Genomic DNA, 15,215 nt, shown 5'->3' with positions numbered 1-15,215 from the left:
TGCCTCAGCTTCCTGAATGCCTGGATTACAGGCTTGTGCCAGCACATCAGGAAGGAAAGGCCAGCCTGACCTGCGTAGTGAGGCTCTGTCTCAAAAAGACCAAAAAAAAAAAAAGACCAAAACCAAAATAAATGTGACAAAAGACCACCAAATATTTAGAAATTTACACCCCAAAGTGGACAGAATTCTGCTTTCAGCCACCGTGGAGCAATGAGACTGGATTTGTCTTCATATCGTGCAGCTGAGTCCAGTCTCACAGACTTTGTAGCCTTTGGTTAATGTGGTTTAATGATTGTCAGCCAAGCCAACATCATGACCTCACTAGACAGCACATAAAGTCTCTTAAAGTCTCTTAACAATCTCATAAAGATTGTTGTGAGTTGAAGACCAGCCTGGGCTACAAAATGAGCTCAAGGCCAGCCTAAACTACATAGCGAGACCCTATCTCAAAAAGACCAAAACCATAAAAAAAAAATAAAATTTGCATTTTGCCTTTTACATTTCTCAGCTTTATTATTATTTTACTTGATTCTCCCAAGAATTTTGTGCCTTATTATTCTGTGTAGGTGAAAAAAATTTTCATGTCCACCACATCTGGTGGTTTTTCCAATGCGTTAGTTGTGGTACAGGTAGTAAGTGTCTGGCGGCTTTCCTTCACAGCCCATTGTAAGCCCCTCTCTGAACGCCAGCTGGAAGGCAGCAGGGGGTACCTGGTCGCAGATCAGATGGTCTAGAAGTGACATCACATTTAAAAGAACCCATTGAATTTTCAAAACTGTGGTTTTCACTAAAATAGGATACTGTGCTTAATCTCTTTACTATTTTAGGTTACTAATCTCACTTTAGATGTTCTGTTCCCTGCTTTTCTTGGTAATTAGAATTTCAACTTCATGTAGATCACCATGACATGTAATGTCAGAGCCTGCCAACTTGGCTTCAAGATTCTTCCAGATAATGAAAGTATTAAACCTGTCTCTTCCAGACCTTTCTAAATCTTCAATGGGGAATACTCTGTGCTTTTTGCAGGCCTTAAGTGGGGGCCTGTTACATAGTGGGGACAGATGTGCTGTGACCAATGTGCTATTTTACTTCAAGTGCACTGCCCTAGGTTACCCAGAATTCTCAGAAAAGTACAAAAGGATTAGGGTGTTGTTAAACTCACAGGGATATAGGAGAAACATGACTCCCAACCTGTTAGGTGTCAAATGTGCCAAGTACGTGGTCCCTCAACATTGAGGAATGAAGTTGCAAACCCGAGGAAGAAGTTAGGAGAGTTTTATTGGAAATAGGGAGAGAAGAATAGCTCCTGAGGCTCACCACCCAGAGGCTCTTTGTCAGGAGTAATTTATACAGCAAAGTCACAGCGTGGGTACAACACAGGTCAAACTACACTCAACCTACTGGAGTACAAGTATAGCTGCTTAGCTAACACTGATCCAATAGGGAAACAAGGCATGCAGCAAGAGTACTTGGAAAGAACAGTGGCATTTTAGGGAAGGGATAGGTCCAGATGCTCTGGTCACTCACCTCTGCGAATGATTCCTATCTGGACTTGGTGGATCATGTGGAACTAATTACAATATGACCTCAAGTAACTGTTTATCCCTGGCCATTGCAGCCTTTTTTTTTTTTTTTTCTTTTTGAGACAGGGTCTCGCTATGCAGTTCAGGCCGGACTTGAGCTCACTTTGTAGCCCAGGCTGGTCTCAAACTCACAATGATCCCCCTGCCTCAGCCTTCTGAGTGCTGGGATTACAGGCGTGTGCCACCATGCCCAGCTCGTACCATTATTATAAACAGCTAAGTTAAGTAGAAATATTGTGGGAAGTCAGATGGGGCTGGGCCCCTCAAAAGGTCAATGCAGAAGACAGCTGTGGCAGGAGGCCCATTGACTGAAGACCAGAAAAAGTACTCACCCATATACTTCCCTTAGGGATGAACAGCAGTGACTGATATTCTGAACAGACATCAGTCACCTTGCGGTGGAGGCCAAAACCTCCTTAACCTACCCCTTCCAGGACAAGTCCTTGTCCATCCCATGTGTGCTTACTGTGTGACTTGCTGCCCCATTTGATCCCCATTTAATCAAAAACTACCCAAGTGAGTATTCTTGTAATCTTACTGGTTCACCATAGTTTTGTCCCACCTCACATCTATCCAGTGATTTTTCCATTGGATCAATATTGTGTTTTGTTTTGTTTTGTTTTGTTTTCTCTGGTACCGGGAACCGAACTCACGACCTTGCGCTTGCCAGGCAGGCACTTTGCCGCTGAGCTAAATCCCCAGCCCCCTGTTTTTTTGGATCAATATTGTTATAGGCAGCTAAGTTAGATAGAAATATTATAGGCAGTCAGACAGGGCCAGGCCCTCAAAGGAGCCAGTATGGAAGACAAGATACCTTACAAATGGAGAGATGGTACTTGCTTCGGGACAGATCTCAAAACTAAAGATTAAACAAACACACCCACTTACTTCCCAAGGGATGGACCTCAGGGATTGATATTCTAAATAGGTAGCGATCCCCTTGAAGAGTCCCTGACCCCAACCCCTTACTGGAAAAGCCCCTGTTCTATATTCATGCCTGCTTGCTGTGACTCACTTCCCCATTTGATCCCAATTTAATCAATTTTACCTGAACAATTATTGGCTGACCATAGTTTTGTCCATTTTCCCTTACCTTGGACCTGCCTCACCTTGTGGTTTTGCTCTATAAAAGTCCCTAAAAAAGACAGAGTTAGGTAACCCACTCGGGCCCCCCTTCTGTCCTTCTCTTGGACAGAAGCTTTCTTTTCTTTCCCTCAATAAACATATTCTGCTGTTAACCTCCGTTGTTCCTAAAATTCATTCTTCGATTTTAGAGAACACGAACTCATCCTTGATATTATTCAGGTTGGGAGTTTTTATTTTCCTGTATCACTTACAGTTTCTACCAGCTCCCAACAGCAACTCTACTCCCAATAGCCTCTCTCTGCTTCTCCAGTTCTGCTTTTTTTTTTTTTTTTTTTTTTTTGGTACCAGGAATCGAACTCACGACCTTGCGCTTGCCAGGCAGGCACTATGCCGCTAAGCTATATCCCCAGCCCCCAGTTCTGCCTCTTATGCTGCTGGCAACAGTCCACAGGTGGGCCTCCCACACCCAGCACCATATTTACTCAGTTTAGATAGGGGTTATAAGTTGACCACTAGTTGTCAGTCCAGTACAGTATGTGAGTGCTACACGCTCCCTGGGTGGGGGTAGCCTGCTTACAATATAAGGGAGGAAAACAGGCTTGCTCTTCTCTGCCATTCCTCCCTTATGCTCTTGTTGCTTTGTTGTTTTCTGCCACCATGAACATTTGCCCTTTGCCATGTGGCACTCTGCCTCAAGCCAGCTGGGTATGGACTGAAACCTCCACAGACTGTGAGCTAAATAAAACTTTCCTTCCTTGATTTTGGGCACTGGGTATTTTGTCTCAGCAATTAGAGAAAAGTAAGCAAGACACCATCCTTCTGCCTCAGCCTTCCTAGTGTTGGAATTACAGGTGTGCACTTAACACCCGGTCTTTTTTAGGTTTTTGTAAGCAAGTACACAGCTGATGTGAAAATGATGTTTATTCTAAACACATAGTACCTATTAAGAATTTAGGCTAGGCTTGGTGGCGGATGCCTGTAATCCCAGCATGCAGGAGGCTAGGCAGGGGGATTGTTGTGAGTTCGAGGCCAGCCTGAACTGCATAGTGAGACCCTGTCTCAAAAAAAAAACACAAAAAACAAAAGAATTTAACTTTATTGATATTTTATGTTTAACTACACAGTGTATAATAACCTCCTGACAAAACAACAAGACCAGCAAGATGTCAAGTCGTATAAGGTCAGGAAGCAAAACACATGTGCTGGCAGTGTAAACAATACATGTATATGGAATGTGCTATTGTCACGTGTGAAGACTGCCTTAGGTGTGAAGTAAAGATTAATTGGTTTTTCTTTTTTTTTGAAACAAGGTCTCGCTATGCAGTTCAGGCTGGCCTTGAGCTTACTTTGTAGCCCAGGCTGGCCTCAAACTTGCAACGATCCTCCTGCCTCAGCCTCAGAGTGCTGGGATTACAGGTGTGTGCCACCAAGCCTGGCTTTATTTTTGTTGTAAGTTCTATTGGTATTTTCACTGTAGTTCAGATAGAAATTTACTTTTTTTTTTTTTTTTTGGTCTTTTTGAAACTGTGTCTTGCTATATAGTTCAGACTGGGCTTGAACTCACTTTGTAGCCCAGGCTAGCCTTGAATTCACAGTGATCCTCCTGTCTCAGCCTCCCGGATTACAGGTGTGTGCCACCACGCCCAGCTTCTGTTATTTTTCAGACTTTGTACACCAAAAAACAATTCATATTCAAAATTTTGGTGCTTTTTAATAAATTCAATAAGTAATAAAAATTCAATGCTTTATTTTTTGATATTGTTTCCTGTTCAGTACTCATTGTTTAATAAAACTCATAAAATTAAAAATTCATCAATAGAAATATTTTAAAGAATAATTATGGGTATTATACACCCATAATAATGTGTCTTTATGACAAAATTGGCATGATTCCCCGCAGGCTACGAGTCCTTTGGGATTTTTGCCTACAAAGAACCTAGATCATTTCCTTTTTTTTTTTTGTTACCGGGAATTGAACTCAGGACCTTGCGCTTGCCAGGCAGGCACTTGTGCTGCTGAGCTATATCCCTGGCGATGTCCTGATTTATGCTTATTCTCCTGCCAAATTTCTGCTTGTCCTTGTCTTTATTTTATTTTATTTTATTTTATTTTATTTCATTTTACTTTTTGTCTTTTTGAGACAGGGCCTTGCTACGCAGTTCAGGCTGGCCTTGAGCTCACTTTGTAGCCCAGGCTGGTCTCGAACTCGCAATGATCCTCCTGCCTTAGCCTCCCCAGTGCTGGAATTACAGGCGTTGTCCATCACACCCGGCATTGTCCTTGTCTTTAATTTGCTGCATTTCCTTGATATACAAGCTCAAAGATGACATCTGAGTAATAAGAAGCATCTTCACTGTGCTCTTTCAAACCATAGCGTCCCCACTCTACGCTGTCACTTATTACATAATTTGCCCCTGTCCTGAGGGGCTGTGTCCTATCTTAGCCTTGATGAGCGGCTGCAATTGGAGGGTGACACCATCAGCCATGGTCTATAGGAGATACGTGTCCTTGGTGTTAGGGCAGCTGCGCAGTCACACAAAATAGCAAGGGCTGCTTGCTTGTTTAGCACAACACCCTTGTTACGGAACAGTACCTCGCACGCGTTATAATGGACGGGGAAGGGCCTGTCTCAACTCAAGGTCCGCTATCCAATGGACGTGCATGGACCTCTTCTGGGGAATGAGACCCGAGCATTCGTTTGATCGTGTCAACGAAGAAAAGTACTGGCCGACTGAAGCCATCCCATAGTGCCGTGCCCTACAGCGCTCCTCCGTCACGCCCAGAACTTCGGGGAAGGTGCGGGGGAGCCGAGCCGGAAGCGGACCTGGCCCTTGCGGAAGTGACGCACTTTCCGCGCGCCGGGCTGTCTCCCGCAAACACGTGGTTTCGTTCGGCCACCCGTGTTCCTGTGGAGCCTGGGCTCAGGCTGTCACCCGGCGCAATGGGCAAGAAGGGTAAGGAGAAGAAGAAGGGCCGCGGTGCGGAGAAAACGGCCGCTAAGATGGAGAAGAAGATGTCCAAGCGCTCGCGGAAGGAGGAGGTGAGCGGGACCCGGGCGCGACGGGACGGGTCCGACAAGGGGAGTGCGCGGCAGGGCGGCCTCCGGCCCGGCCGTCCTCGTCCCCGTCCGCGCGGCCAGCCTCCCCCTGCTCCGCACGTGCCTGGCCGCGCTCGCCTCGGCCCCACGACCCCTTCGGAGAGCGCCTCGTTGTCGCGCGGGCTTTTCCCTGTGCTGGATGCTGGGGCTGAGTCTCGGCGCCGCGGCGGGGTGTGCGGGTGCGGCTCAGGAAAAGGCCCTTCCCGAGCCTCGGTCCGAAGAGGCCAGGGAAGTCTCCCAGCCTCCCTGCGGAGGGAGCCACCGGAACAGTGGTTGGTGACCTCCGCTGTTGCGTCTTCGTTTCGTTGTCCGCTTGCCTCGCTCCAGACCTGCAGATCTGCCGGGGGTCATGGCTGACCTGGGAGTGGGGTGCGGTGCTTTCTGTGGGGCCGCTCGCTGCTCACAGCCTCCCTCAGCCAGAGCTCATGGTTTGCAGTGCGCTGGACGCCGCGGTCTGACCCTTTGTGTTCACGACAGTGGGAGTGAAGTCGAGTTGCCATTCCCACTGCACGGAGAGGAAGGCGGAGACTAACAGGTCGCAGCGTTCAGAGTCACACAGCCGTGATGCCGCGTGCAGTTGGGTCTAACCAGATGGCCCTAACGCGGAGCTCTTGGCCACGTTGCTCTGCCCACTCTTTTCCTAGTCTCGTCTGTCCCCTTCCTTGTCACTCATCTGTCCCCTTCCTTAGCTGTCAAATAATGGGGTTGGACTTTTCTTTTGAAGTCTTTGAACTCACAATAGGCTCTAAGCGTCTAAGGTTCTTGACCAGTTAAGGGCACAGACTCTGCAGCAAGACTCTGAGATTGAACCTGCCCCCACCGTGAGCAACTGAGGCGGTGGCCTCAGAGGAGCAGGTCCTGCCTCGTGGCTGTTGGTGCAGGAAGTCAGTTCAGCTGCGTGGCATCTTTAGAACAGAGCTTGGCACAAACAAGGCGCTCAGCACCTAAATGTGAACTGTCATTTGTATTTATCCTCGAAACTTCCTGTAGGGCCTGGTCCTTAGAGTCTGAACAGTGGCTTCCTCCAACAAAGAGAGTGAGTCTGGCCTGACATGCTGCACACTGTCTCGATTCATTCTCAAAAATACACCTTTAGCTTCACTAGTGCTCTGATTAGTGCCCCCGCCCCCATGTTTTGAGACAGTGTGTCATTATGTAGCCCAGGCTGGCCCTGAGGGGATCCTCCTACTTCAGCCTCACACATGCTGAGATTACAGGCATGCACCACTAGGACTGACTTCTCTTTCTTCCAAGTCAGCTGTGTCACATAACACAGCCTAATCTTTGGAGTAATAGTCATCCTTTCAGAACCCTGGGGATTATTGGGAAGTACAAGAAATCTTTTCTTTTTTTTTTTTTTGAGACTGGATCTTGCTATGTAATCCAAGCTGGCTTGAACTCATTATGTAGCCCAGGTTGGCCTCAAAGTCAGGGTTTTCTGCCTCAGCCTCACATGTGCTGGAACTACAGCCAGGCACCGCCGTGCCTGATAGGAAGCACAAGGAATCTTTTTTCTTTTTTTTTTTTTTGATACCCAGAAGCAAACTCAGGACCTTGTGCTTGTCAGGCAGGCGCTGTGCTGCTGAGCTCCATCCCTGGCCTAGCACAAGGCATCTTGTCAGCTGGGAATCTTGCTCCCACAGAATCCCCTGGTTGACAGCTTCTCTCTGTCCAATCCTCTGGCCAACTCCAGTACACTGCTTCAGCCACACCACATTTATCCTGTTTGTCTCAAATGTTCCAATTCTTTCTTAGGGTCTTTGTTTCTGCCCCAATCACACTCCTTGTGACTAGTTTCTTTTTCAGACTTTTTTTTTGTACCAGGAATCAAACTCACGACCTCACGCTTGCCAGATAGGCACTGCGATGCTGAGCTATATCCCTGGCCCTCTTGTGATTGGTTTGTTTTTATCTTTCAACTAATTGTCACCTCAAAGAGGCTGTTACCCACTAGGCTATATGTACCATGCAGGCCCTGTGGTTCTCTGCCTTCCTCCTCGTGACTGAGGCTTCCCCAAGTCAAGATGACCACTTTAGTACAGTAGAGCAAAGTGTTCTTGGTGCACAGGCATTGTAGTCTGGTGAGATTGGTCAGTGTGGAAGGCACGGGAGGCGGCTGGGGTAACCAGCAGGAAGTGGAAGAGGTGAGAGTCCAGGGTGCTGGGCCTGTCCTAGTGAGTGAGGGCCGGCACTCCCCTACCCCTCTGCTTTCACCATCTGTGTGGAGGTGCCAACTGCGCCTGCCCCAACAAGAGACACAGTGGGACTCCTTGTCCTGTGCCAGTGGGGTAACTGCAGGGGTGGTCTGGTGGGTGGCAGTGCCAGCTGGGAGCCAGCACCGGTACAGTTGCTTTCCTTCCCTCTGCTCCTCACGCTAGCCCACTCTGTCCTGCTCCTCATCCTGCAGCAGTCCCTCTTCCAGGCCTTTCTGGGCAGTTTCTTGAGTAATAGGTCTGAGTATGCTGTGCAGAGTGCTGTGTGTTAGGATTGCTGGTCCATGGGGCGGCCATCACGTCTACCACACTGCTGTGTGCTTTCCTGAGCATATCCCCTGGGGAGCCACTTTGGATGCCCGTGTGCCCATTCCTAGGAGAGTGGATGCTACAGCGCAGCAGTTGCAACTAAAGACTCGGAAAAACCATCTCCACAAGGAGGGAGACACAGAGTGGCTATAGTCAGGTTCAGTGCATTTCAGACTCAGCAAGGCACGTTAGGATTGCAGATAAGACTGGATCTCAGTCTGGTCGGTTGACACAGGAGGAAAGCATACCACGCTTTTGCCTCTGTGGCAGGTTTAAGAGAGTCTCACCTAGGGCTGCTTGTGCCCCTAGGATGACCTGGAAGCCCTCATTGCCCATTTCCAAACGCTGGATGCCAGAAAAACAAAGATCACGGAGACCCCGTGCTCCCCGCCATCTGCAAGGTAAGCAGACTGACTTGTTTGCCTCGTGATTGTGACCATTTCCTTTCCTTTGTAAATTGGAAAGCTGCTTTCCGTCAGCACCATGTTTTCCTCAACGACTCAGCCCTTGGGACATTTTCCTGTCTGACACCTGCTGTGTGGCCCCCTTGCCCTGAAGAGGTGGGCTGAGGCTGTCGGCTTGGCTATCCTGCAGTGGCATGGAGGTGAAGTTTCCAAGCAGGCTGCCTCCCTAGGGATCTGCCTGGGTGTGAGTGCTCTGACCAGCCACAACTTGCGGATAAAAGTGTGTCCTGACAAGCTTTGCTTTGGTTCTGGGGTATCTTAAAAGTGCACATCCCAGGTGAAAAATGGCAAAGTCACCACATGTTGTGGCTGGGTACCTGGAGCGGTACCTTTGCAGATCCCCAGGAGAGGCAGACATCAATTCAGAGGCGGGCAGCAGCAAGAAAGAGCAGTTGTGCTTGTATTGTTTACTGCTTGTGTATGCTGTTATCACCTATTTACATTCTTCTCTGCTGGGCTAAGCAGTGCATGCATGGTTTACTGCAGCTAAGCCAAGTTTACATAAACATATCCTGGTGTGTGCCTGCACTAGACAGTGGGTGTTCATCCTTAATGGATTCATGTTGTGAATCCACTCCCTTCAGGGCTTGGACTTGTTCTGCCTTCTCAGGTCCTCAGACGTCCCAGGACCTGAAGGAAGCCACAGTGTCCCCCACAGCATAGGATTGTGCTGTGTTTACTCCTAATGCTTCTAAATTCTCAGATGAAAGGTCTATTAAACATAAATTTTTCTGGGCCTTGTACCGCACACTGAGCCCCAACTGAGTCACTTAGGAAGACACTGTTTCAACATAAAAAATAAATAAATGAGCTGGGAATGTAGCTCATGTGAAAGGCCTGGGTTCAATCCCCAGTACACGCATTACATAGATACATATATCAGTTTTTTGTGAACCATTTTAAATATATCTGTTATGAAAAATAGCTCAAGTTCTTGTAGGATTTCACACACCTGTGGGACTCATGAAAGGAGCAGGCTTTGGTCTCCATGTGGCTTCTGTCCCCAGCTTCTGAGTTCTAGTTATTACCTAATTTGGTTCAGGGTCTTGCAGCTCTTCTGTTTGCTCTTTGCTCTTTGCTTTTGGACCAGAGACACACTGAATATGTCACACTAGAAACCTGGGAAAGATGCAGTGCCCTCATAAACAGATACAGTATCATTCAGGGCAGAAAACATGTAAGCCATACAGGTGTCTGGGCCCATTTTGGGTAGTTATGAAATTGTACTTTGTTTACTTCAGAATAAAGTTAGACTTCTTAGCAGCATTTCTCAGTGCCTCTGTCACAGCCTTCATTGCACCCTTTCAGGGAAGCCTCGTCATTTTCTGCCTTCACGTCAGTCAGTGTGGTGCAGATGATGGTGCCAGAATCCCTCTGACCTCACAGGTGGGCGTTAGTCATCACCTGTGCCCAGGTTCAAGAAGCACACAGTGATGAGCCCCACAGCAGGATGTGTGGTGTTGCAGCACCCCAAGGTGGAAGGCCTTCCTCCTCTTTCTTTAATAAATTCTACTAGGAATTGGGTTTCATTTTTCCCAGTGGTTGGCCTGGTATTTTTGGGTGAAACATGATTTGTACATGGCACGTGGACATTTGTATTTGAATTGAAGCAAACCTGAGATCCTGAAGGCTTCATGTGTATACCAGCACTCATGAGGAAAACCACTGAGTGTGGAGTATTGTCGTTTTTTTTTTTTTTTTTTTTTTTCTTTTTGGTGATGTGTCAGAACTTTTTCCAAAGTAATGTTTCCGTAACAGTCTGGTTTAACATTGAGCTATGGTTTAATATGTGAGTGGTTCCCGGGCCAGCATAGAGTATTTGCTGTTTGCAGGCAGCTGTTACTGAAGAGAGATAGGCTAAGACCTTGCTGGGTCACGTTAGTAACTTCTGCCATCCTCCTTCTGGGTGTGTTACTTAAAAACCCTTGAATTACAAGTTCTTTTTTTTTTTTTTTGTCTTTTTGAGGCAGGGTCTCACTATGCAGTTCAGGCTGGCCTTGAGCTCACTTTGTAGCCCAGGCTGGTCTCGAACTCGCGACAATCCTCCTGCCTCAGACTCCCAAGTGCCGGGATTATAGGTGTGCGCCACCACGCCTGGCGAATTACAAGTTCTTGAAGACGCAGGTCCCCGAGCACCAGCACAGTTGTGGTCTCAGGATACATGAAGACTGGGCACTCGGTTCTGCATCTCACTGCCTGCACCTCCATTGATGTCTGGGGAGGGTGGGGCCTTTGGTGGGCCTGATGTGGATTCTTCTGTTGTGATGTTGGGTACTTTTCTACAGAATATGAATGGAGAGTCAGTGAAGAAAATTGGGGTATCAAAGGAACTTGGGAAGTACTTTATAAAAGAGCACTTTTATTGTGGTTACACATGTAAAACAAGGTGGGGCCATGCAGTGTTGTATATGTGGACCAGTGGCTTCCACTTGGTCTGTTTCCCAGATCATCTGCATTGCAGCAGGGATCAGAACTGCCTTCCTTCTTGGGGCTGAGCAGTTGATCCATGTTGTGAATCCACTCCCTTCAGGGCTTGGACTTGTTCTGCCTTTGGCCACTGTGAGTCCTGCTGCTGTGAGTGTTGCTGTTGGGCATCTGTTTGTGTCTGCACCTAGAAGTAGAGCCATTGACTCACAGTCATTCTGGTCACTGAGTGTTCTGAGCACCTGCCAAGCTGTTTGCCATATCAGCTGCACTGTTTCCTACTGGACTTCACTGCCACGTCTGTCAGCCCGTAGGATGTTCCTGTACACAGCCAGGTGTAGTGGTGCATGCCTGTGATACCAGCACTTGAGAGGCTGAGGCAGGTGGATTGGTGCGAGTTGTAGGCCAACCTGGGCTACATAGTGAGTTTGAGGCCAGCCTGAACTACCCAAGAGAAATCCCCAAGAGAAAATAGAGGCTTCAGATTTCCCAGATTACTTGTTCTTGAAACCTGTTTATTTTTTGGGAAGCTGTCTTAGGATGAGAGGCGTGGACACACTGTGGACCCCTGCCAAGCGTTCTGATGGCAGGGCACTTTACAGTGATGGCCTCTTGTAGTCTCTGCATCTTTTCCAACTTCCTACTGAAATAGTCAGAATATGTGTGTTTTGACTTTTGTCCTAGCATGTAAAGTATGAAGTTAGCAACATTTTCTAGATGGGGGCATCTGGCACATTGTTGAAATCCTTCTCAGACCAGACCTTGGAGGACAGTTTTGACTGTAATATGAGCAACCAGAACCCAGAAATAGGCCGGGTGTGGAGATGTGGCCTAGAAGTCAGGTCTAGGCTTCTTTCTGCTTGTGATGTTGTCGACCGGCTCTGAATGAGGCAGCCCAGACCCGGGCTGTCTGTGGAGTAGGAAGCTGGCACTGGGCTGGTGACCAGCAGGTTGCGTCCAGGGTGGTGCTGTGCTTCTGTCCTGAGGCCCAGGCCCCCTTGCACAGGGCTAGGGAAGCCTGGGCTCTGGTGAAAGACGTGCAGGTGGAAGGTGCCTGGATCTCAGCCTAGCAGCACAGGGTGGAACTGTGGTCATGTGCTGTTTATGTCTCTTGCAGGTTGAATGCCTCCCTCTCCGCACATCCTGAGAAAGATGAGTTAATCCTTTTCGGAGGTGAATATTTCAATGGCCAAAAAGTAAAGTATATATTTTTTTCTTTTCCTCCCAACTTTTCAGGGTGTCATTGGAGAAAAATTCAAGTCACAATATAAATTCTCATTGGTCCTTTCACTCCTCCCCTCTTGTGTATCCTACCTCCTGAGTCTGAGCATTAGGCCTGATGTAGGGCATCCTTGTGTGTCACCAGGACCCCTTGAGGGCTAAGTGACTGCTTACCTTGGATCTGCAGAGTCCTTGTCCCTTGGGACTCAGCTGCCCCTGCAGTCACCCCTAGTCATGCCTGTTGGAGGTGGACCTGTGCCCTGGTTCTCCTCATGGTAACTCTTCACAGGCACAGTTTTCAAAGACGTCTCATCTTGGGGTGCTGGCATGGGCCCCAGGGCATTGTGCATGATAGGCAAGTGCTGTCCCCTGAGCCATGCTTCGAGTTGTCAGGGTTATTTTAGAGACAGAAACTGCTGAGGAATTGTGGGGCTAAGGTTTTTTTCAGCAAGCCTGAAAGCCCTGGGGCCTTTTTCTTTGTGCCGTGGTCTGTGACTTAGTGGAGTTTCTTCTTACAAACCCTTGGCCTTATGATGGTGGGAAAGGGTCCCTACCCAACCACTTTGGTTTTACCTTTGAAACAGCGTTCACTACATGATGTGAGAGGTCCCACTTTATCGTAAGGTGCACTGTGCACTGATTGGTTTTGCCAAGCTAGAGGCTCATGTCCATGTTTTAAGGCTGGCTTGGCTAAGCCATGAGGGTCCGGAGGTTGGTTCTACGAAATTCATTTTCAGCTTATGAGGGATCCGTTGGGACTTAACCCTGTGGCATGTTGAAGAGCATCTGTCTTGTCACTACAGAGGATCTTGGGACCTGCACGCGGTCATCTTGCTTTGGTCGGAGGCACATTGCTCTAGGAGACAAGTTTCCCGGAGAATTCCAGCGACTGCCAGCATCCTCGCCACTTCCTGTCACTTGCCTAGCATGTCCTTCATGACAGTGAAGTTCCTTTTCCTTCCTGCAGACTTTTTTGTATAACGAGCTCTACATCTACAATATCAGGAAGGATGCCTGGACAAAAGTCGACATCCCTGGCCCTCCGCCAAGGCGCTGTGCTCATCAGGTAATGTCAGTGCTGACTCTCAGCCTTCGTTCTCCTTCCCGTGTCTGGGTCTGGTAGCCTTGTCAGTCTGTGAATGACAGGCAGTCTCTTGGAAAGAGGCTGGGCCTCCCAGACTGTCCTGGGTCTACTGTCTTCTTATCTAAGCTACTTCCATATCTGTTGCTTCACCTGCTCCCAGGCCCTGTCAAAGTACCTCATGTCATGCGTGGTGTGTGAGAACCACTTGGCAGTGCTTTCTTTCCATTTGAGAGAGAGGACCCCACAGTCCCTCAGTCTGGACTGGGTGGTGAACAGGAGAGGGCAGATGCTCAGAGAGGGGCGAGTGGTGGAAGGAAAGTAATTACTTTAGAATGAAACCAGGCATAAGGAAGAAGTAGCACAGAGTGAACAGGAGGGTCGCTGTTTTTGCTGACTAGGAGAACGTTTCCGGAGCTCCTGTAGGCCTCACAGGGAGCAGCTCCTAGACTTGGGGTCCCCTAAGCCCTGTAAGACTACACTGTGTCCTTATTCATTGCTGCACCCCACCCTTAGCCCAGCTGGGTGTACTCATTTCCCTGGAGGGACAGAGGGTGTGTGCTTACAACCCACACTTCTGCTTGTGTGTGGAGGGTGCAGGAAACGGCCTTGGATGAGGCAGAGTGGGTGGTGCACTAAGAGGGGGAAAGCAGAGGGTGTGAGTGCGTGGCCCTGCATTCACTGGATGGCTGGTGTCCCCCAAATGACAGTGGAACCCACATGAAACTGATTTTCTCACAAAGAGTAAAAAAGAAAGTACATTTCAGGTGGTGAAAAATGACAGTCGTGTTCTCACTGTGCTCAGCACGTTGGTGAACGGTGAGTGGTTATAGAGAAGGGTTACTATGCACACCAGTTTATTCACCAGCTGTGGTGTCCGGCTGAGCACGGACATGTTAGCTGCGGCTGAGGCAAAGCTGATTCCCATCTGAGTAGGCCCTGTTGGAGTCCTTCCGAGTCCATGCTTTGGGTGTCCTGTGTGCCAGGCCCCATTCTGGGTGCTGAGGGCACAGCAGCAGGAGACACTTGCTCTTCCCAGCAGGTGTTTTGTGCCTTGCTGGGTCCTGAAGGTGTCATATTTTCCCTCATGGAAGCCAAGGCCGATGGGAGATACTATTACTAGTGTCTGTATTTTCTGTTAGACCCTACTGGTTGGGAGGAGTGTTGTGAACTTACAGCCTTCAGTATATTCAGGTTCAAACATGTGAACCCAAACAAACACCTGGGAAGCACACAGCCTCTGAGCTAGCAGGAAGTAGGGACTGGGGAGGATGGCCTTATGGCCCTATGGGTGCTGCACTGCGCACCTGAGCGCATGGCCATGTTTTGCCTCCTTCACCCCAGGAGAATGGGAGTTATCAGCCAGGTTAAAGGGTTACTTCCACATCACTACCTGAATGTCTGCTGTATACATACGAAAAGGGTGGTTGGTGTTTTTATTTCCAACCTATTATTTAAATGGTCACACATATCAGAGCAGTGAGTATAAACTTCAGTAAGCTGGATGGTGCACAGAGGGTGAGTATACTGAGGGGGACGCTACACCTTGCTAAAGGCGAATGAATTGTGTGTTTTGATAGCAGTATGACTTCCTTGGTGTCCTTTCAATGCTTGCATAAAAACACATTTCCATAGAAAATCATGGACACCATGTTTTAGTATATGTGCTGCTGAAGCGAGGACATGGACAAGATATTTTGTTTTACATATTGTCAGTGGCTCCAGAAGACGTACTGC

The 15,215-nt window shown here is 48.2% G+C and overlaps 1 protein-coding gene across 2 annotated transcripts in view; it reads left to right on the top strand.

Annotated features, from left to right (window-relative positions):
• Nucleotides 1–5,445: 5,445 nt before the first annotated feature.
• Klhdc4 (kelch domain containing 4) overlaps nucleotides 5,446–15,215 on the top strand; it is a 39,074-nt gene continuing 29,304 nt past the window's right edge. Inside the window, exons 1-4 of one of the 2 annotated variants that reach the window (XM_005411006.2) lie at nucleotides 5,446–5,709; nucleotides 8,598–8,689; nucleotides 12,294–12,372; nucleotides 13,365–13,463. In XM_005411006.2, coding sequence (XP_005411063.1) covers nucleotides 5,611–5,709; nucleotides 8,598–8,689; nucleotides 12,294–12,372; nucleotides 13,365–13,463 — 369 coding nt within the window. In that variant the 5' untranslated portion in view covers nucleotides 5,446–5,610. The remainder of the gene's footprint in view (nucleotides 5,710–8,597; nucleotides 8,690–12,293; nucleotides 12,373–13,364; nucleotides 13,464–15,215) is intronic. The other variant, XM_005411007.2, reaches the window with a different exon arrangement.

This window comes from Chinchilla lanigera, unplaced genomic scaffold, assembly GCF_000276665.1.
Source record: "Chinchilla lanigera isolate Chin_1 unplaced genomic scaffold, ChiLan1.0 scaffold00140, whole genome shotgun sequence".
Classification (NCBI taxonomy): domain Eukaryota; kingdom Metazoa; phylum Chordata; class Mammalia; order Rodentia; family Chinchillidae; genus Chinchilla; species Chinchilla lanigera.
The sequence above is the reverse complement of the archived record's forward strand: the minus strand, read 5'-3'. Positions and strand labels throughout refer to the sequence as shown.